At 41.6% G+C, this 22,503-nt stretch overlaps 1 protein-coding gene across 1 annotated transcript; it reads left to right on the top strand.

Moving 5' to 3' along the window:
* The first annotated feature begins 4,286 nt into the window (after positions 1 to 4,286).
* Positions 4,287 to 22,181, top strand: LOC140723873 (hepatic and glial cell adhesion molecule-like). The gene is made up of 6 exons (XM_073038421.1): positions 4,287 to 4,396; positions 6,530 to 6,688; positions 12,309 to 12,662; positions 13,125 to 13,385; positions 14,708 to 14,788; positions 21,819 to 22,181. Exons 2-6 carry the CDS (start codon positions 6,613 to 6,615, stop codon positions 21,953 to 21,955), a joined length of 909 nt encoding a protein of 302 aa, XP_072894522.1. The 5' UTR covers positions 4,287 to 4,396; positions 6,530 to 6,612; the 3' UTR covers positions 21,956 to 22,181.
* The last annotated feature ends 322 nt before the right edge of the window (positions 22,182 to 22,503 follow it).

Here is a 22,503-nt window from a genome sequence, read left to right as displayed (position 1 = left end):
CACTTTAAGTATATCAAATTATTTGCTCTCCACAGCCATCTGTGGCAACGAAGTCCACAGATGGCTAAAGAAATTCCTTATTGAAAGGTGGAGCAGGATCTGGATAAAGAAATTCCTCCTCATCTCTATTCTAAAGGGATGTCCTCCCTTCCAGAACCATGATAGGATCCACCTTGTCTCACCCACCATTGTAACAGGATTCATATTCAACGTGTCATCCCTAGAACCACCAATGAGATGCCACTATCCCTATCTCTCTCTCCCACAAATGCCACTGAATATTTCCAGGATTTTTGTTTTAAGTTTACTCTTCCAACATATGCAACATCTGACTGCACTTTGTAATTGGAAATGCATAAAATCAATTTCATTCAGTAGATTCTGAAAGGAGATAACAATCATTACAGTTATTAATTTGCAATAGCCACTCTCCTGTTCTGTTTTCATATGCCCTGCTGCTGAAGAATGACAACAAACAATCTTGATCTTGAACAAAAGAATGAAACACTTGGCCTTTACAATCACCACCTAAGAGTTTCAAGCATGCAAGAAAATAAATCAAAGATATTTTCTTAATCATTATTTCTTTGCACGTCACATAGCTTGGGTATATAAGCTATTAATTCATCTGTATTATTCAGAATATAAGCATATGAGCAGTGAGATGGCACAGGAAAGGTTTTATTTTGTTGCTAATCCTTAATAGCTGTTTCATTCTAGCCAGAATCGCAGTCAGGACAGTGGAATATTTCTCCTGCAAGATGTATGAAGTCAAAGAATGTGATACCTCTATCTAGAAGGAAACAAGGGAAAATGCTGGAAACTATAGACCACTGAGTCTCATGTCATTTGTAGGGAAATTGCTGGAGAAAATTCTTAGTGATGGGACATATGAGCGTTTGGAAACCCATGGCCTAAATAGAGAGAGCCAGCATGGTTTTGTTTTGGGCAAATCATGTCTTACCAACTTGACTGAGTTTTTCGATCAGGTCATGAGAGAGATTGGTACAAGTAGAGCAGTGGATGTTGCCTACTTGGAATTTAGTAAGGCTTTTGACAAAGTCCATCATGGGAGGCTAATCCAGAAGATTAGGATGCATGGATTCCACAGCAAAATGGCTGCTTGGATTCAGAACTGACTTGCCATAGAAGATAGAGGGTAGTGGTCGAAGGTACTTATTCGAGCTGGAGGTCTGTAATTAGTGGTGTTCTATGAGGATCTGTGCGACGACCTTTGCTGTTTGTGATGTATATCAATGACCTGGATGAAAAAGTAGATAGGTGGGTTAATAATTTTGTGGATGATACCAAGATTGGTGGAGTTGTGGATAGTGTAGGAATCTGGCAAAGAATACAATGCAGTGTAGATCAGTTGCAGATATGATCAGAGGAATGGCAGATGGAGTTTAACCCAGATAAATGTGAGGTGTTTGTTGGACAAATGCAAGGAGATAGTACACTGTTAATGGCAAGACCATTGACAATGTTGCTGAGCAGAGAGATCTTGGGTTCAGGTTCAAAGCTCCTTGAAAGTGGCTACACAGGTCGATAAGGTGGTTAAGAAGGCTTGTGGAATGCTTGTTTTTATTAGTCGAGGCATTGAGTTCAAAAGTCAGGAAGTTCTGTTGCAACTTTAATAAAGTCTGGTTAGGCCACATCTGGAGAATTGCATACATTTCTGGTCACCCCACTATAGGAAGGATGCTGAGGCTTTGGAGAGGATGAAGGGAGATCACATAGAGGTTTATAAGACTGAGAGGCATAGATAGAGCAGACAGCCAGTATCTGTTTCCCAGGGTAGAAATGTCTAATACCCGAGGGCATACATTGAAGGTGAGAGGGGGTAGGTTCAAAGGGGATTTGAGAGGTGCTTTTTACTCAGAGAGTGGTGGATGCCTGCAATGCATTGCCCGGTATGGTGATAGAGGCAAATATATTAGCGGCTTTTAGATGCTTAGACAGGCACCTGAAAATGAGGAAAATGGAGGGATATGGACATTGTGTAAGTAGGAGGGGTTAGTCTTTGAGGTTTTTTTGACTTACTTTTTACTGGTTCAGCACAACCTGTTCCTTTGCTCTAGTGTTATCTGTTCAGTCATGTTCTCTCTAATGCTTACCAGTGAAGGAGGCCGTCAGTGCAGTGTACTTAGAATCAGCAAAGTTTAACTTTTCTGGAGGTGGTCACACCCAAGGTAAGGCTTCAGACAGATGAGTGACCACCAGGGAAGTACGAAGTCAGTCAGGGTTCCCCTTTGGCCATTCACCTCTCTTCAGATATTGTCGAGGGGATGCTCTATCAGGGGCTTGCATCATTAGTCATGTGATGGCTCTGAGGCTCAGAGGGAAAGGGTGCAGTCAGACAGAGCACTGCAGATAGGAGACTCCAACATGAGGGAGGCAGACGGGAGATTCTATGACTGCAGAATAGACACCAGTATGGTGTGTTCAAGTGCAACCCTGTTCTTGAAATGAGGGAAATTTTCCTTGCTAATGCTACACAAATGGATTAACTAAATTAACTGGGGGGGGGGGGGGATTCTGAAGCAAATTCTAAGATAAAACAGCAGCGATTGATTGCAAATTTCTTAATTGGGGCACAGTAAAGGCAAGGAAAGGAATACAGAGTTAAGCTGCATTTATTACAATGCTTGAGGTTTAACGGGTAAGACGGAGGAACTGGATTGGCTCTGAGGACTGAGTTGTTACCGCTATCACAGAAGCTTAGCTGAGAGAAAGGCAGGCCTGGCAGCTCGCTATGCCAGGTTTCAGATGCCAAAGGCGTGAGAGGGGTACAGGTAAGCGAGGAGGGGTATTGCCTTTTTTTATAAAGAATGAAGACATTAAAGAAGACATTCTTGGGGAATTTTTGAGAACATATGAGAATGAGGAGTGACATTATAGAAATGTTTAAAATTATGAGAGGCATAGATAAGTTAATGTTGTTTTTCCCAGCATAGGGTAGTCCAAAGCTTGGGGGCAGACATAGAGTGAAAGGGGGAAAGATTTAAACGGGACTTGAGGGGCATTTTTTACAGAGTGGTGAGAAACTGGAACGAGCTGCCAGAGGATGTAGTTGAGACAGGTCCAATAGTAGCATTTAAGATAGGTATAAGGAGGGGTAAGGTTTAGAGACGTGAAGATATAATAGGTGATAGCCCAGTAATTATACAGAGCATTTTGCAGCCTTGCAAAGTCCCATTTTAGAAACAATGAATTAGCTTTATGTTCTAGCCATTGATACAGCGTAGGAAAACAGCAACAAATTCTGCACAGCTAGACGCCACAAAATACAAGTTAGACATTCTACTGAAGTTGTAGTTTGATAGCTATTTTGTTAAGAACTTAAATTTTATTTAGTTGAGAGTTCTAAGATGATAGTCTGCTAAATTTTTATCCATACAGCTATGCAAAACTCTTATCAGCCTCTGTGTGCCTCCGATTTACGTATCTTTGAGTTATTTTTAATCTTTTGTCTCCTACACAAATATCTACCCTTTAATCATTTTCTAATTTGAGCCCAGTACCATTTTGTAGATCGTTTCATGTCTGCTTCTGAATAGGGCAAGTAGTTCTGCAGATCTTTCTACAGATGACATACTGCAGCCAATAGATCGAGAAAGATGTTTGGTCAATCAGATGGGCTAAGTTAGTGATAAAAGACTGTCATATAAAAGACAAACACAGACTTGGGAGTAAAGCGCTAGAGTAAACACAAAAATAGAGATTTGAAGTAAATTGATTTTTTCCTGAATGAGCAGACTGGGTGCCACTGATACCAGTACTAACCCTTCTGGTAAGCATAATTTATAGTGACTTAGGTGGAAAGACGGTGTAATATTTGCGCCTGGTCAATGATGTGCACACTGCATCCTCAGAGATGAACTGCGAGGACGATGCAATGACTGTGCTCTTCGTTATTTACTAATAGATTCATGTATTTTTATTAAATTTATTTAGTTTAAGATTTAGAAGGAACTCTACCAGCCAGCAAACTGTCAAAGGCATTCCAGGGACATGGTGTTAGCTTAAAATCCCTGAGGTGTACTCACCATTCTGAGCCCAAATGATATCTACCAGATATAGAGGCTCGACTTGCTCAGTCTGAACAGGAAACAAACATTGGACAATCGCCACATTATTACCCCATAGTATGTTATATTAGAGATGGCCACCAGTACTTTTTATACTAATAGCAACCGCAGGAAATGCATCAGCTAAGTTGATTCAAATAGTGAGCAATTGTTTTTTTTAAATATTGCTGCTGCTTCTATTTCTACACCCTTCAGCTGTTAATGTCAGGCTGCGTTAGTTCTGGAACTACAATTACTTTGCTCTGCAAGATGTGAAGTAGCTTCCAATAGGGATGGAACTTTAAATTTGTGTCTTTCGACATCAGGTAAATACAAGATTTTGAAATTTTGGTTTATTGTAACTCGGAGTCTGATAATTCGGAAGATTGACCTTTATAACCAATATATAACTTTAAAAAACTATTGTCAAAATATCATTCAAAATTTATCACAAAATCCTCAACTTTTCCTTGTTTAGATATCCCAATGTTTGATTAACTGAAAATGCTTGCCCCTAGAATTTACCTCTCTCGTACAATGTAAAATTGATATAACAACATAAAATTTGAAAACTACTGATGCCCTTAAAGATATTTCTTAGACTTTCTGCAATCTATCCTATTTATGAAACTTCCTCACTAATTTAGATTCTCAGCAAAGGGAAAACTTTATTACTAATAATCTCAAACTCCTCTTTCCTTTAATTAAAACTAAAAATAAATGTGCTAATACTTTCGTCTCTTTAGCTCTTGATCATGTGTTTTGGTTGAGGGAGGAAATTATTCCAATAGCATTATGTTTAATTGGAGATGTTTAATACATATGAATTTTGTGTACCCATTAAATCTATCTCAATCTCATAAAGTAACCTACCAAAAATAATCAACTTCCACTTCATTCCCTTTATCTTAGTTTTGCAAATTAAATGCTGAATATCTGTCAAGGACAGTTACTTACAACTTGTCTCTGGAATTCAGTTTTTTTGTCCTTGATTACGCCAAAGCTGAAATAGGACATGGCATTCAAAATTACTTCATGGAGCAATGTGTTTTCATCTAAATTTCAACAATTTGTTGAAGCCCAGTAGAGCTATTGTCAATATCTTTTGAAGCCTAGCATGCAAGGAAAAATTAGCAGCAATTATGACTGCAGTAAATCGCTCAATGTGTAGTTAATGTCACGTTAACAGCTTTGATCTTGGCAGTATTATCAGAAATTTGCAGGCTCTTGCTATTTTCCTCCACCATCCTCTCCCAATCTTAACCTTTTCCCAAGGACCTATACTTCATTTGTTGTATATGTAATTAAGTGCTCAGATCTTTGTAAAGTTCTAAAAACACATGAAAATAAATGTTTCTGTATATTTCATGCAAATTTTCAACTGAACATCCCACATTGGAAATCTGCTCTAGATATTTATGATTTGGTTTTGAGATCGGCTTCAGTTAGATTAAAGACATTCAATTCACAGTCAGGAACTTCCCCCAACTTCCATTGTGTGAACACTTGGGCACAAGTTCCATTCATCATTACTTTAAGGTAATGTTCTATTTCTAAGCCCCTTTGCTTCATAATTTCTTCCTAATTTTTATAAGTAAAAGCCCAACTTTCCTAATTTTTTCAAGCTGATTTATGAAATGTGTTTTTGAGATAAATGCGAATTGTCTGGCATGAGATGAACTGTTTGAAGTTCTGGTATTCTTACTTAAGAAAGAACATACGAGGGGTGAATGCGTCAAATGTTCATCCATTTACGGTGAATGAAGAATATGAGAGATCTGATATATTAGGTTTGTTTCTACTGGAATTTAAAAGAATGGGATCATGGAAAGGAAATCTCACTGAAGTGTAAGAAATTCTCACAGGGTTCAGCTGGATGGATTTGCCCCCTATTTTATTTTATTGAGAACAGCGTGGAATAGGCCCTTGCGGCCCTTCAAGCCGTGCAACCCAGCAATCCTCCAATTTAATCCGAGCCTAATCACGGGACAATTTACAATGATCAATTAACCTACCAACTGGTACGTCTTTGGAATGTGGGAGGAAACTGGAGCACCTGGAGGAAAACCATGCTGTCATGGGGGGAATGTAGAAACTCCTTACAGTCAGCGCAGGAATTGAAGTTGGGTGGCTGGTACTGCAAAGCGCTGAACTAACCACTACACTACTGTGCTATTTGGGGTCATAATCTCAAGATCTGAGGCAAGAGATGAGATGATGAAAAAGTTCTTCATGCACAGAATGGTGAACCTGAGGAATTCTATACCACAGAACATTCTAGAAGTCATTGAATTTACTTCAGAACGAGATAGACAGATTTGTAAAATCAAGAGGCATCAAGGAAGTAGAGAGAGAAAGCAACAATATGATATTGAGGCAGATGATTAACCATGATCTTGTGAAGTGTACTGGAGTAATTTCAGAAGCTGAATGGCCTATTCCTGCTCCTATTTTTCCAGGATTCTATGATTGCAGAACAAGAAAGACAGAGATAAAAATTCAATGAACTAACAACAAGAAGACCCAGTGGACCAAGAGATAGATGTCTAAACTCTCTAAATGCATTTTGAATATCAGATGTTCATCATTCATGATTAAAATGTGGAGCTTTATTCCAGGTAATAATTTATGACATTAGAAACACAGAAACGTAGAAAACATACAGCACAATACAGACCTTTTGGACCACACAGTTGTGCTGAACATGTCCCTACCTTAGAAATTACTAGGCTTACCTATAGCCATCTATTTTTCTAAGCTCCATGTACCTATCCAAAAGTCTCTTAAAAGACCCTAACGTATCCGCCTCCACCTCCATTGCTGGCAGCTCATTCCATGCACTCACCACTCTCTGAGTAAAAAACTTACCCTGACATCTCCTCTGTACCTACTCCCCAGCACCTTAAACCTGTGTCCTCTTGTGGCAACTATTTCAGCCGTAGGGAAAGCCTCTGACTATCCACACAATCAATGCCTCTCATCATCTTATACACCTCTATCAGGTCACCTCTCATCCTCCATTGCTCCAAGGAGAAAAGGCTGAGTATACTCAACCTATTCTCATAAGGCATGCTCCCCAATCCAGGCAACATCTTTGTAAATCTCCTCTGCACCCTTTCTATGGCTTCCACATCTTTCTTGTAGTGAGGTGACCAGAACTGAGCACAGTACTCCCAGTGGGGTCTGATCAGGGTCCTTTTTATTTGCAACATTACCTCTCGGCACTTAAATTCAATTCCACGATTGATGAAGGCCAATACGCTCTATGCCTTCTTAACCACTGAGTCAACCTGCGCAGCTGCTTTGAGCGTCCTATGGACTCGGACCCCAAGATCCCTCTGATCCTCCACACTGCCAAGAGTCTTACCATTAATACTATATTCTGCCATCATATTTGACCTACTAAAATGAACCACTTCGCACTTATCTGGGTTGAACTCCATCGTCCACTTCTCAGACCAGTTTTGCATCCTATCAATGTCCCACTGTAAACTCTGACAGCCCTCCACATTATCCATAACACCTCCAACCTTTGTGTCATCAGCAAACTTACTAACCCATCCTCCCACTTCCTCATCCAGATCATTTATAAAAATCACCAAGAGTCGAGATCCTAGAACAGATCCCTGAGGCACCCCACTGGTCACTGACCTCCATACAGAATATGACCCATCTACAACCACTCTTTGCCTTCTGTGGGCAAGCCAGTTCTGGATCCACAAAACAACGTCCCCTTGGATCCCATGCCTCTTTACTTTCTAAATAAGCCTTGAATGGGGTACCTTATCAAATGCCTTGCTGAAATTCATATACACTACATTTACTGCTCTTCCTTCATCAGTGTGTTTAGTCACATCCTCAAAAAATTCAATCAGGCTTGTAACTCACAACCTGCCCTTGACAAAGTCATACCTACTGCTCTCAATCAAATTATACCTCTCCAAATCTTCATAAATCCTGCCTCTCAGGATCTTCTCCATCAATTACCAACCACTGAAGTAAGACTCACTGGTCTACAAATTCCTGGGCCATCTCTACTCCCTTTTTTGAATAAAGGAACAACATTCACAATCCTCCAATCCTCCGGAACCTCTCCTGTCCCCATTGATGATGCAAAGATCATCGCCAGAGACTCAGAAATCTCTTCCCTCGCCTCCCACAGTAAACCTGGGGTACATCTCATCTGTCCCGGCGAATTATCCAACTTGATGCCTTCCAAAACCTCCAGCACATCTTCTTTCTTAATATCTAAATGCTCAAGCTGGTCAGTATGCTGAAAGTCATCACTACAATTTTCAAGGTCCTTTTCCTAGTAAATACTGAAGTAAAGTATTCATTAAGTACCTCTGCTATTTCCTCCGGTTCCATACACGCTTTCCCACTGTCACACTTGATAGGTCCTATTCTTTCACCTCTTATCCTTTTGCTCTTCACTTACTTGTCGAATGCCTTGGGGTTTTCCTTAATCCTGCCCGGCAAGGCCTTCCCATGGCCCCCTCTGGCTCTCCTAATTTCCTTCTTAAGCTCCTTCCTATTAGCCTTATAATCTTCTAGATCTTTAACATTACCTAGCTCTCTGAAACTTTTATAAGCTTTTCTTTTCTTCTTCACTAGATCTATTACAGCCTTTGTACACCATGGTTCCTGTACCTTACCATAACTTCCCTGTCTCATTGGAACGTACCTATGCAGAACTCCACACAAATATCCCCTGAGTATTTACCACATTTCTCCAGTACTTTTGCTTGAGAACATCTGTTTCAAATTTAAGCCTCCAATTTCCTGTCTGATAGCATCATAATTCCCCTTACTCCAATTAACTGCTTTTCTAACTTGTCTGTTCCTATCTCTCTCCAATGCTATTGTAAAGGAGACAGAATTATGATCACTATCTCCAAAATGCTCTCCCAGTGAGAGATCTGACAACTGACCAGGTTCATTTCCCAATACCAAATCAAGTACAGCCTCTCCTCTTGTAGGCTTATCTACACATTGTATCAAGAAACCTTCCTGAACAGACCTAACAAACACCACCCCATCTAAACCCCTTGCTCTAGGGAGATGCCAATCGATATCTGGGAAATTAAAATCTCCCTTCACGACAACTCTGTTATTAGTTTGCCTTTCCAGGATCTGTTTCCTTATCTGCTCCTCAATATCCCCGTCACTATTGGGCGGCCTATAAAAAACACCCAGTAAAGTTATTGACCCCTTCCTGTTCCTCACTTCCACCCACACAGACTCCATAGACAATTCCTCCATGGCGTCCACATTTTCTGCAGCCGTGACACTATCTCTGATCAACAGTGCCACGCCCCCACCTCTTTTGCCTCCCTCCCTGTCCTTTCTGAAATATCTAAACCCCAGCACTTGAAGTAACCATTCCTGTTCCTGAGTCATCCAATTCTCTGTAATGGCCTCCACATCATATCTCCAAGTACTCATCCATGCTCTAAGCTCATCTGCTTTGTTCACAACACTGCTTGTGTTAAAATAGACACATCTCAAACCTTCAGACTGAGCACGTCCCTTCTCTATCACCTGCCTGTCCTCCCTCTCGCACTGTCTACAAGCTTTCTCTATTTGTGAGCTAACCTCCTCTTCCCCAGTCTCTTCAGTTCAGTTCCCACCCCCCAACGATTCCAGTTTAAACTCTCCCCACAAGCCTTAGCAAACCTCCCCACCAGGATATTGATCCCCTGGGATTCAAGTGCAACCCGTCCTTTTTGTACAGGTCACACCTGCCCCGAAAGAGGTCCCAATGATCCAGAAATCTGAATACCTGCCCCCTGCTCCAATCCCTCAGCCACGCATTTATCCTCCACCTCATTCTATTCCTATTCTCACTTTCACGTGGCACAGACAGTAATCCCGAGATTACTACCTTTGCGGTCCAGCTTCTCAACTTCCTTCCTAACTCCCTGTAGTCTGTTTTCAGGACCTCCTCCCTTTTCCTACCTATGCCATTGGTACCAATATGTAGAATGACCTCTGGCGGTTCTCCCTCCCACCGCAGGATATCTTGGATGCAATCGGAAACATCCCGGACCCTGGCACCTGGGAGGCAAACTACCATCTGTGTTTCTTTCTTGTGTCCACAGAATCGCCTGTCTGACCCCGTAACTATAGAGTCCCCTATCACTACTGCCTTCCTCTTCCCTTCCCTATCCTTCTGAGCCACAGGGCCAGACTCTGTGCCAGAGGCACGGCCACTGCCGCTTCCCCCAGGTAAGCTGACCCCCTCAACAGTACTCAAACAAGAGTACTTATTGTCAAGGGATACAGCCACAGGGTACTCTCTAGTACCTGACTCTTCCCCTTCCCCCTCCTAACCGTGACACACCTGTCTGTCTCCCATGGCCCAGGTGTGACCAACGCCTATAACTCCTCTCTATCACCTCCTCGCTCTCCCTGACCAGGCAAAGGTCATCGAGCTGCATCTCCAGTTCCCTAACTCGGTCCCTCAGGAGCTGCAGCTCAACACATCAGTTATTGACATCGGTAGTTAGAAAGTTATTGGAATCGATCCTCAAGGATGAGGTTATGAAATACCTCGAGGTGCATGACAAGATAGGCCCAAGCCTACATGGTTTCATGAAGGGAAGATCCTGCCTCACCAACCTATTGGAATTTTTCAAGGTAATCTCAAATAAGATTGACAAGGGAGAGGCTGTGGATGTTGTGTATTTGGATTTTCAAAAGGCCTTCGATAAGGTGCTGCATAAGAGGCTGCTTAATAAGATGAGGGCCCATGGAATTACAGGCAAGCTATTGGAATGGGTGGAGCATTGGCTGATAGGCAGAAAGCAAAGGGTGTGAATAAAGGGATCCTATTCTGGTTGGTTGCCAGTTACTAGTGGTGTTCCGCAAGGGTTGGTGTTGGGGCCACTTCTTTTTACACTGTATATCGATGATGTAGATTACGGATTAAATGGTTTCATGGCTAAGTTTGCGGATGACACCAAGATAGGTGGAGGAGCAGGAAGTTTTGAAGAAACAGAAAGATTACAGAGAGACTTGCTCAGTTTAGGAGAGTGAGCAAAGAAATAGCAGATTAGATACAATGTTGAGAAATATACAATTGTACATTTTGGAAGAAGAAATAATCAGACAGATTATTATTTAGATGGGGAGAAAATTCAATAATCATAAGTGCAAAGGGACTTGGGGGTCCTCGTGCAGGTTGGATCGGCAGTAAGGAAAGCGAATGCTATGTTGGCATTCATTTCAAGAGGAATAGTGTATAAGAGTAAGGAGGTGCTGGCTCAATGGGGCACTGGTGAGACCCCATTTGGAATACTATGTGCAGCTTTGGGCCCCCTATCATAGAAAGGATGTGCTGAAGTTGGAGAGAGTTCAGAGAAGATTTACGAGGATGATTCCTGGAATGCAGGGACTAACATATGAGGAGCGTTTGTCAGCTCTTGGACTGTATTCATTAGAATATAAAAGAATGAGAGGGGATTTAATAGAAACATTTCGAATGTTGGAAGGGTTGGACAGAGTAGATGTGGAAAGTTTGTTTCCCTTGGTGGGTGAGTCCAGGACAAGAGGCCACAGTCTTAGAATTAGAGACCCATTTAAAACAGAGATGAGAATATTTTTAGCCAGAGGGTCGTGGATTTACGGAATTCATTGCCACATACAGCTGTGGAGGCCTGATCATTGAAGGTGTTTAAGGAGAAGATTGATAGGTATCTAATTAGTCAGGGTATCAAGGGATATGGGGAAAAAGCCGGAAATTGAAACTAGATGGGAGAATACTTTAGCTCATGGTGGAGTGGCAGAGCTGACTCAATAGGCCGAATGGCCTACTTCTGCTCCTTTATCTTGTGATCTTGTGACACACCTGGTGCAGATATGGCCATCCGGGACCCCCCTACATCTGCCACCGAGCACAAAAAACTGGCCTCACACACATACTAACTGCTTTCCGCAATTAACACAGTTAAATCTAACTCACATCGTCCTGTTGCTGCCTAAGCCCATTGAGCCAAAGCCCTAGCACTCTGCTGCCCGCTGAATACGGCGGTCATCTTTTTAAACCTTTTGCGCTCTACTGGCGGACGTCATGCGCTTGCACAGTCTTACCTCTCTTTTACCCTGAGTAGTAAAAAATTCCCTTTGCTCCAAAAAATCAGCCATTCACTCACAGCCTTCTTGCTCCGAATCAAATAATGGAATACTTTAGCACAAGTTATAAACAATCAGTGTATTTATGGCTTTTCCTTTTTCCAGTTTGCCACCTCTTTACGGTTTGTGGAGGAATGTTACTGGCCTCTTCCAGCAGCAGCACTGAAGTTGCGGTAGGAGAGAAAATCCTGTTTTCTGTAAATCTCCATGAAAAAGATAACTATATGGTACGACTTTCTGGTCCACCGGACATTTCTGTTGGAACATGGACAGTTAACGAGTCAGTGATACCACAGAACATACACAACAAGTATGAAGGCAGAGTCCAATGGAATATGAATGGTTCTCTGACATTGGATAATGTTCAGGTCAATGACAGTGGAAAATATACAATAGTAATCGACTTCCTCAGTAACGATACAAACAATGCTGCAAAAGATTTTAACTTGTTTGTGTTTGGTAAGTCCTGATTTGTGTCTACTCATTTATTCAGTACTCATATTAAAATTAGATTCAAACCTGAAGTAAAGAGCCAGCCCGTGGTATACAGTTCAGTCAATTAATGTCAATAGTAAGCAAGCACAATTCACTACTTCTCTTTGATGAATTACCAGTTCTCCAGCTTCCTGCTTTCATCATGAACCTTTGCAGTGCAATCACAATGCATTTGTATGGTTTTCCTTTTAACAAGAATGGACCATTTTATTTTACACAAGGAAGTGCACATTGTTCGAACTAACGTGGAGCAAATATCACTCAGTTACAATGATTAATAAGTAGCATTAATCTTGTTATTTTAATACACTTAAAGCAGCCTAAGCAGCTTAAAAGAATTTGTGATCCTGGAAGTAACAAACAAAGTATGTTTATTTAAGCAAACAAATGGATTCCTTGTCCATAGTAGTGTCCTCTCTGTTTTAGAACCAGTTTCTCAGCCAAATGTGACAGTTGTTGATAACTGTTCATCTCCAAACATCACCCTGAGCTGTCTGGTCTCCTCCGGAACTGATGTCACATTTCACTGGAGAAAGCAGCATGGAGCCACTGATGATATATTCAATGGATCAGAACTAGTGATCAATAGAGGTACTGATGGAGAACAGCCTACGTATATCTGTCTAGCAGAGAACACAGTCAGTAATGCAACCAGTGATCCAGTGAAGACCAAGAAATGTAGTGAAGGTGAGAAATATGTCAACACAAAATATTTATTAAAAGACTTCTGGTTAAGATGGTGCTGAGCTGTAGTTCGTGTTGATGTTGTGGCTTAAACTTTTCTTATGCTCATTTCTGATGGGTTTAGGCAACAGAGAAGGAGGGTTAAAGGTCAGGTTATGTTTTAGGGACAGGAAGGTAGGGAAATTAGAGGTCATGCAAGAATCTAGGCCTCCACTTCACACTTCACAAGGCCAGTAATGTGGATGTGTGACAAAGCATGTCCGTGGTCAAATATCAGGCCAGCAGACCAGCGAAGAAGAGGGCTGGTGGCCCCTCCAGTTCAGCAAGTCATCAGCATGTTCCAGGACAGGAGTTCTGCATGGGCAGGAGGTACAAGGGTCGGTGTCCCCCAGCGTAGGCAAGTTGTTGAGTCTGGAGTTTGAGGCCTAGTGTTTAGGGTCTTATCATTGGTGAGTCCTGACCTAATTCTGGGTCCTCACCCAGAGCCCTCATTTGCCATCATCGGTGTGTACTGCATTTCATACCAAAGGTTAAAACCCAGGGTCACTTGGATTTCTGGCCTGATTGCCAAAGCCTGCGTCAACATGTCTCTGCAAGGTTGCTGTGGGATGGAAGTTCCATTGCTCTGGAACAGATTGTCTGTTCTGAAGAACTGGAACATTGCAATGTCACTCCACTCTTTAAGAGGGATAGAGGCAAAATGTAGGAGATTATAGGCTAGATAGTCTGACTTCGGTGGTTGGTAAGACATTGAAGTTCATTATCAGGGATGAGGTTTTGGGGCACTTGGAGGCACATTTTAAAATAGGCCGAAGTGAGCATTGTTTCTTTAAAGGGGCATCTTGCCTGAGAAATCTGCTGAAATTCTTAGAGGAAATAATAGGCAGGATAGTCAAAGGGATATCAGCGGATGTTGTTCATTTGGATTTTCAGAAGCCTTTGACAAGGTGCCACTGCTGAAAAGATAAGAGCTCATGGTATTACAGGAAAGATAGCAGTACTGGAATCTTGACACCCACATGCTGAATTAGAGATAGGTTGTGTCTATGATCTTCATGGTTGATCAATTTCTTCCAACAATCGGTAGGTCAGATAACTTGAAACCTTTCCAAAGGAGGAAATATTTAAAATATCCAAGCTGCCTTTTAATAAATCAAAATACATTTGAAGGCTATAAAATCACTGTTGTATTACTCTATTTTAGTATTTGCAAAGCTATTGTAGACATTTCTCATTTGTCTATCTGTACCTCAAAGCGTCAATTAAACAAAATTATTGTTTATGCAAGAAAGTTGGGAGTTTCAAACTTTTCTTATTTATGACAGGTACTTTGCTGTGGATGATATCATTTGGTCTGATACCAGTGGCAGTTATTGCTCGGATTTTAATGAATCCTACAAAAATCGGTAATGTGACCACATCTACTTAATCAAATTGTGTTTCAATCATATTTCTGAGACAGACTTTTGTGTGTTTGTGTTCTTTTGGGGAAATGAGAGATCTTTCAGAATTCCTCAGCTACGTAGTCCTCCAACTTCCATGGGTAGGGAAAGCAATTGTGTGTTATGTAATCAGATTCAGCATATCCCTTTCACTTGGAATTTGGAAACATTTTCTCAGAGAAATATTTCACAAATAGTCTTGGGGCTGTTAGAATAAATGTATTGAATCTCTTGTGACAACATAAAGGTATAGGAAAAATAATGATTTTTCAGAACTTTAGAAATTCTTATTAACAAATTGCAAACCAAGTATGACAATTTGGATTTGGGAATAAAGCTTAAAAGTTTTAAAGCTTTATTAATAGACTAAAACTATCGGGAATGATGGTGAGAGAGAGGTATACAGTATGTTAAATATGTCCAATTGTGTGTATTGCTTAAAAAACAAGTTGATCCCATAACAGAGTTTAAGTAATCCTCCCTGCTAGTCATTAGAAACATAGAAAACATACAACACAATACAGGCCCTTCAGCCCACAAATCTGTGCTGAACATGTCCCTACCTTAGAACTACTTCGGCTTTATCCATAGCCCTCTATTTTTCGAAGCTCCATGTAGCTATCCAGGAGTCTCTTAAAAGACCCTATCATTTCCGCTCCACCGTCGCCGGCAGCCCAATCCAGGCACTCACCACTCTCTGCGTAAAAAACTTACCCCTGACATTTCCTCTGTACCTACTTCCAAACTATAAAACTTAAAACTATGCCCTCTTGTACTAGCCATTTCATCCCTGGGGAAAAGCCTCTGACTATCCATATAACCATATAACAATTACAGCACAGAAGCAGGCCATCTTGGCCCTTCTAATCCATGCTGAATGTTTACTCTCACTTAGTCCCACTGACCTGCACTCAACCCATAACCCTTCATTCCTTTCCTGTCCATATACCTATCCAATTTTTTTTAAATGACAAAATCGAACCTGCCTCTACCACTTCTACTGAAAGCTCATTCCACACAGCTACCACTCTCTGAGTAAAAAAGTTCCTCCTCGTGTTACCCCTAAACTTTTTCCCCCTAACTCTCAACTCGTGTCCTCTTGTTTGAATCTCCCCTACTCTCAATGGAAAAAGCCTATCCACGTCAACTCTATCTATCCCCCTCATAATTTTAAATGCCTCTATCAAGTCCCCCGTCAACGTTCTATGCACCAAAGAATAAAGACCTAACTTGTTCAACCTTTCCCTGTAACTTATGTGCTGAAACCCAGGTAACATTCTAGTAAATCTTCTCTGTACTCTCTATTTTGTTGACATCTTTCCTATAATTCGGTGACCAGAACTGTACACAATACTCCATATTTGACCTCACCAATGCCTTGTACAATTTTAACATTACATCCCAACTCCTATACTCAATGCTCTGATGTATAAAGGCCAGCATACCAAAAGCTTTCTTCACCATTCTATCCACATGAGATTCCACCTTCAGGGAACTATGCACCATTATTCCTAGATCACTCTGTTCTACTGCATTCCTCAATGCCCTACCATTTACCATGTATGTCCTATTTTGATTATTCCTACCAAAATGTAGTACCTCACACTTATCAGCATTAAACTCCATCTTCCATCTTTCAGCCCACTCTTCTAACTGGCCTAAATCTCTCTGCAAGCTTTGAAAACCTTCTTCATTGTCCACAATGCCACCTATCTTAGCATCATCTGCATACTTACTAATCCAATTTACCACCCCATCATCCAGATCATTAATGTATATGACAAACAACATTGGACCCAGTACAGATCCCTGAGGCACACCACTAGTCACCGGCCTCCAACCTGACAAACAGTTATCCACAACTACTCTCTGGCATCTCCCATCCAGACACTGTTGAATCCATTTAACTACTTCAATATTAATACCTAACGATTGAACCTTCCTAACTAACCTTCCATGTGGAACTTTGTCAAAGGCCTTACTGAAGTCTGTATAGACAACATCCACTGCTTTACCCTCGTCAAAAAAAGAGGTTACCTTCTAGTAACCTCTTCAAAAAATTCAATAAAATTTGTCAGTCATGACCTTCCACGCACAAATCCATGTTGATTGTTCCTAATCAGACCCTGTCTATCCAGATAATTATATATACCATCTCTAAGAATACTTTCCATTAATTTACCCACCACTGATGTCAAACTTACAGGTCGATAATTGCTAGGTTTACTCTTAGAACCCTTTTTAAACAATGGAACCACATGAGCAATACGCCAGTCCTCTGTCACCATCCCCGTTTCTAATGACATTTGAAATATTTCTGTCAGAGCCCCTGCTATTTCTACACTAACTTGCCTCAAGGTCCTAGGGAATATCCTGTCAGGACCCGGAGACTTAGCCACTTTTATATTCTTTAAAAGTGCCAGTATTTCCTCCTCTTTAATCATTGTAGTTTCTATAACTACCCTACTTGTTTCCCTTACCTTACACAATTCAATATCCTTCTCCTTAGTGAATACCGAAGAAAAGAAATTGTTCAAAATCTTCCCCATCTCTTTTGGCTCCACACATAGCTGTCCACTCTGATTCTCTAAGAGACCAATTTTATCCCTCACTATCCTTTTGCTATTAATATAACTGTAGAAACCCTTTGGATTCATTTTCACCTTGCTTGCCAAAGCAACCTCGTATCTTCTTTTAGCTTTTCTAATTTCTTTCTTAAGATTCTTTTTACATTCTTTATTTTCCTTGAGCACCTCATTTACTCCATGCTGCCTATATTTATTGTAGATCTCTCTCTTTTTCTGAACCAAGTTTCCAATATCCCTTGTAAACCATGGCTCTCACAAACTTTTAACCTTTCCTTTCAACCTAACTGGAACATAAAGATTCTGTACCCTCAAAATGACCTCCATTTCTCTATTACATCCTTCCCACAAAACAACTTGTCCCAATCCACTCTTTCTAAGTCCTTTCGCATCTCCTCAAAGTTAGCCTTTCTCCAATTAAAAATCTCAACCCTGGGTCCAGACCTATCCTTCTCCATAATTATATTGAAACTAACGGCATTGTGATCACTGGACCCAAAGTGCTCCCCAACACATACTCTGTCACCTGACCTATCTCATTCCCTAAGAGGAGATCCAACACTGCCCCTTCTCTAGTTGGTACGTCTATGTATTGCTGCAAAAAACTATCCTGCCACATTTTACAAACTCCAAACCATCCAGCCCTTTTACAGAATGGGCTTCCCAGTCTATGTATGGAAAATTCAAATCTCCCACAATCACAACCTTACTACAATATATACTACAAATATCTGCTATTTCCTTACAAATCTGCTCCTCCAATTCTCGCTACCCATTAGGTGGTCTATAATACACCCCTATAAGTGTTACTACACCTTTCCCATTCCTTAATTCCACCCAAATAGTCTCCCTAGACGAACCCTCTAACCTATCCTGCCAAAGCACTGCAGTAATATTTTTTTCTGACAAGCAATGTAACACCTCCCCCTCTTGCTCCTCTGATTCTATCACACATGAAGCAGCAAAATCCAGGAATCCACATGATGAATGCCTCTCATTATCTTATATACCTCTATCAAATCACCTCTCATCCTCCATCACTCCAAGGAGAAAAGGCTGAGTTCAATCAAGCTATTCTCATAAGGCATACACCCAAATCCAGGCAAGATCCTTGTAAATCTCCTCTGCACCATTTCTATGGTTTCCACGTACTTCCAGAATTGAGCACAGTACTCCAAGTGGGGTCTGAGCAGGGTCCTATACAGCTGCAACATTACATCTGGGCTCTTAACGTCAGTCCCATGATTGATAAAGGCCAATGCACCAAATGCCTTCTTAACCATAGAGTCAACCTGCGTAGCAGATTTGAGTGTCCAATGGACTCGGACCCCAAGATCTCTCTGATCCTCCACACTGCCAAGAGTCTTACCATTGATACTATATTCTGCCATCATGGTTGACCTACCAAAATGAACCTCTCCACACTTATCTGAGTTGAACTCCAATTGCTACATCTCAGCCCAGTTTTGCATCCTATCAATGTCCTATTGTAATCTCTGACAGCCCTCCACACTATCCCTAACACCCCCAACCTTTGAGTCATCAGAAAATTTACTAATCTATCCCTCCACTTCTTCATCCAGGTCATTTATAAACATCACAAAGAGAAGGGGTCCCAGAACAGATCCCTGAGGCACGCCACTGGTCACCGACCTCCATGCAGAATATGACCCATCTACAACCACTCTTTGCCTTCTGTGGGCAAGCCAGTTCTGGATCCACAAAGCAATGTCCCCTTGGATCCCATGCCTCCTTACTTTCTCAATAAGCCTTGCATGGGGTACCTTATCAAATGTCTTGCTAAAATCCATATACACTACATCTACTGCTCTACCTTCATCAATGTGCTTAGTGACATTCTCAAAAAATTCAATCAGGCTCATAAGGCGCGACCTGCCTTTGGCAAAGCCATGCTGACTATTCCTAATCATATTATACCTCTGCAAATGCTCATAAATGTTGATTGAGAAGCTCTCAGGAACTTCTCCATCAACCTACTAACCACTGAAGTAAGACTCACTGGTCTATAATTTCATGGGCTATCTCTACTCCTTTCCATGAATAAGGGGACAACATCTGCAACTGTCCAATCCTCCGGAACCTCTCCCATCCTCATTGATGATGCAAAGATCATTGCCAGAGGCTCAGCAATCTCCTCCCTCACTTCCCACAGTAGCCTGGGGTACATCCCATCTGGTCCCGGTGACTTATCCAACTTGATGCTTTTCAGAAGCTCCAGCACATCCTCTTTCTTAATATCTACATGCTCAAGTTTTTCAGTCCACTACAAGCCATCCCTACAATCGCCAAGATCCTTTTCCGTAGTGAATACTGAAGCAAAGTGTTCATTAAGTACCTTCGCTATTTCCTCCGGTTTCATACACATCTTCAATGGGATCCAACACTAAGCACATCTCTCCCTCCCCCCACCCCTTTGCTTTGTGTAGGGATCGCTCTATACATAACTCCCTGGTCCTCTTGTTTTCCCCACTGTTGTTCCTCCTGGCAATTATCTCTACAAGTGTGACAAGTGCTACAACCACTCCTAAACATCCTTCATCACTACCATTCAAGGCCCAAACAGTCCTTCCAGGTGAAGCAACACTTTACCCATGAGTCTTTCAGGAACATCTTCAGTATCCAGTGCTCCCAGTGCAGCCTCCTCTACATCACTTTTCCATTGTCACACTTGATTGGTCCTATTCCCTGATGTCTTATCCTCCTTCTCTTCACAATCTTGTCGAGTGTTTTGGGGTTTTCCTTAATCCTGTCCGCCAAGGCCTTCTCATGGCCTCTTCTGGCTCTACTAATTTCATTCTTAAGCTTCTTCTTGCTAGCCTTATAATCTTCTAGATTCATATCATTCCCTAGTTTTCTGAACCTTTCATAAGCTCTTCTTTTCTTCTTGACTAGACCTACAACAGCCTTTGTGCACAACGGATCTTGTACCCTACCATCCTTTCCATGTCTCATTGGAAAGTACCTACTCAGAACCCCTGAACATTCTCCACATTTCTTCCGTACGTTTCCCTGTTTCCAGTTAATGCTTCCAAGTTCCTGCCTGATAGCCTCATAGTTCCCCTTACTCTAATTAAACATTTCTCCAACTTGTCTGTTCCTATCCCACTCCAATGCTATGGTAAAGGAGATAGAATTGTGATCACTATCTCCAAAATACTTAGCAATCCTCCCTGCCAGGATAATGGTCCCCCTCGGATTCAAGAGCAACCTGTCCTTTTTGTACAGGTCACACCTGCCCCAGAAGAGGTCCAAATGATCCAGCAAACTGAATTTCTGCCCCCTGCTCCAATCCCTCAGACACACATTTATCCTCCACCTCACTCTATTCCTATACTCACTGTCACGTGGCATAGGCAGTAATCCCAATATTAATACCTTTGAAGTCCTGCTTCTTAACTTATTACCTAACTCCCTATAGTCTTTTTTCAGGACCTCCTCCCTTTTCCTACCTATGTCGTTGGTACCAATATGTACCACGACCTCTGGCTGTTCTCCTTCCCACTTCAAGATATCGTGGACAATGATCGGAAACATCCCAGACCCTAGTCTGGAAGGCAAACTACCACCCACGTTTCTCTCCTGAATCCACAGAATCGGCTATCTGACCCCCTAACTATAGAGTCCCCTATCACTGCTGCCATCCTCTTCCTTTCCCTACACTTCTGAGCCACAGGGTCAGACTTTGTGCCAGAGGCACGACCACCATTGCTTCCTCCAGGAAGGCTGTCTCCCCAACAGTACTCAAGCAGGAATACTTATTGTTAAAGGGGACAGCCACTGGGGTAGTCTCCAGTACCTGCTTCTTGCCCTTCCCTCTCCTGACTGTTACCCACGTCTCTGCCTCCTGTGGTTCTGGGGTGACTATAGCTCCTCTCTATCACATCCTCACTCTCCCTGGCCAGATGAAGGTCATTGAGCTGTATCTCCAGTTCCCTAACCCGGTCGCTAAGGAGCTGCAGTTCGATGCACCTGGTGCAGATGTGGTCGTCCAGGTGGCTGGGAGTCTCCAGTACCTCCCACATCTGACACCGAGCACAGAAAACCGGCCTCACACACATACTTTCTGTCTTTATTTTAAACAGATAAACCTACCTGGCCTCGACCCTTTATTGCCGAAGCCCCGTTGAGCAAAAGCCTTCCTACTCTGTCTCCCTCTACTCCATTGCCCGCTCCCCCGACGCCCACTCTGTAAATCTGTCTTCTTTTTAAACTCTTCCCGCTGTTCTCACTGGCCAACCCCCACGCGCTTGCGCAGTTGTGCCCCGTTCAAACTGCTGAAGAAATAACCAACTAATTCACCAACTATTCGTGCCCTCACTACAAATTTAACCATTCAAGAGAAAGTCAAGATTTGTATCAATAAGAATTATATTTTTTTCTGTTTGTAGGTAGAGAATCTCGGGAACTTAATGAAGAAACAGTTGTCTTCGCAAATGAACTAATTCAGCCTACATATATAACCACACTGAAACCAGCAGAAGTGTCTACCCATTCCTCAAAAGAGCCAGCTTACATAATTCAATAATCTGCTTTTGATTGTTAGGAAATCCAGAGGGTTCAGAATCTGGCGCACCGAGTGATACTTCTACACTCTGTATTGGTTCACCTAGTGATTTCCCATGCTTTTAAACTCAACAGGGCTCCATTCCCAAACTCATTGGAGCTAAGTTCCCAGACTTCCTATAATCTCATTTGGGCACATTCCCATCCTCCTTTAATAACCAGTGTCCATTCCTGTGCTCATTAAAGACAATTTGTGCCCCTGTTTCTGGTCTCCCTTCAAACTCTCTTGGGCCTCAACTTCACATTTCCTCTAAACTTAATGGATTTTTGTCAGAATCAGAATCAGGTTTATTATCACCGGTATGTGTCATGAAATTTGTTAACTTAACAGCAGCAGTTCAAAGCAATACATAATATAGAAGAAAAATATATAACATTAATAATAATAAACAAGTAAATCAATTACAGAATGTGTATAGATTAAAATTGAATAGATTAAAAATTGTGCAAAAAAACCAGAAATAATATATATTTTAAAAGTGAGGTAGTGTTCAAGGTTTCAATGTCCAT

Source organism: Hemitrygon akajei, chromosome 3 (assembly GCF_048418815.1).
Source record: "Hemitrygon akajei chromosome 3, sHemAka1.3, whole genome shotgun sequence".
NCBI classification, from domain to species: domain Eukaryota; kingdom Metazoa; phylum Chordata; class Chondrichthyes; order Myliobatiformes; family Dasyatidae; genus Hemitrygon; species Hemitrygon akajei.
The sequence above is the reverse complement of the archived record's forward strand: the minus strand, read 5'-3'. Positions and strand labels throughout refer to the sequence as shown.

Bases quoted from the DNA above. Each gene is read 5' to 3' on its own strand.
- LOC140723873 (XM_073038421.1), top strand. From the start codon at position 6,613: ATGTCTAAACTCTCTAAATGCATTTTGAATATCAGATGTTCATCATTC. The intron at 12,663-13,124 runs GTAAGTCCTGAT...TCTCTGTTTTAG, and splicing joins TTTTAACTTGTTTGTGTTTG to AACCAGTTTCTCAGCCAAAT. The intron at 14,789-21,818 runs GTAATGTGACCA...TTCTGTTTGTAG, and splicing joins AATGAATCCTACAAAAATCG to GTAGAGAATCTCGGGAACTT.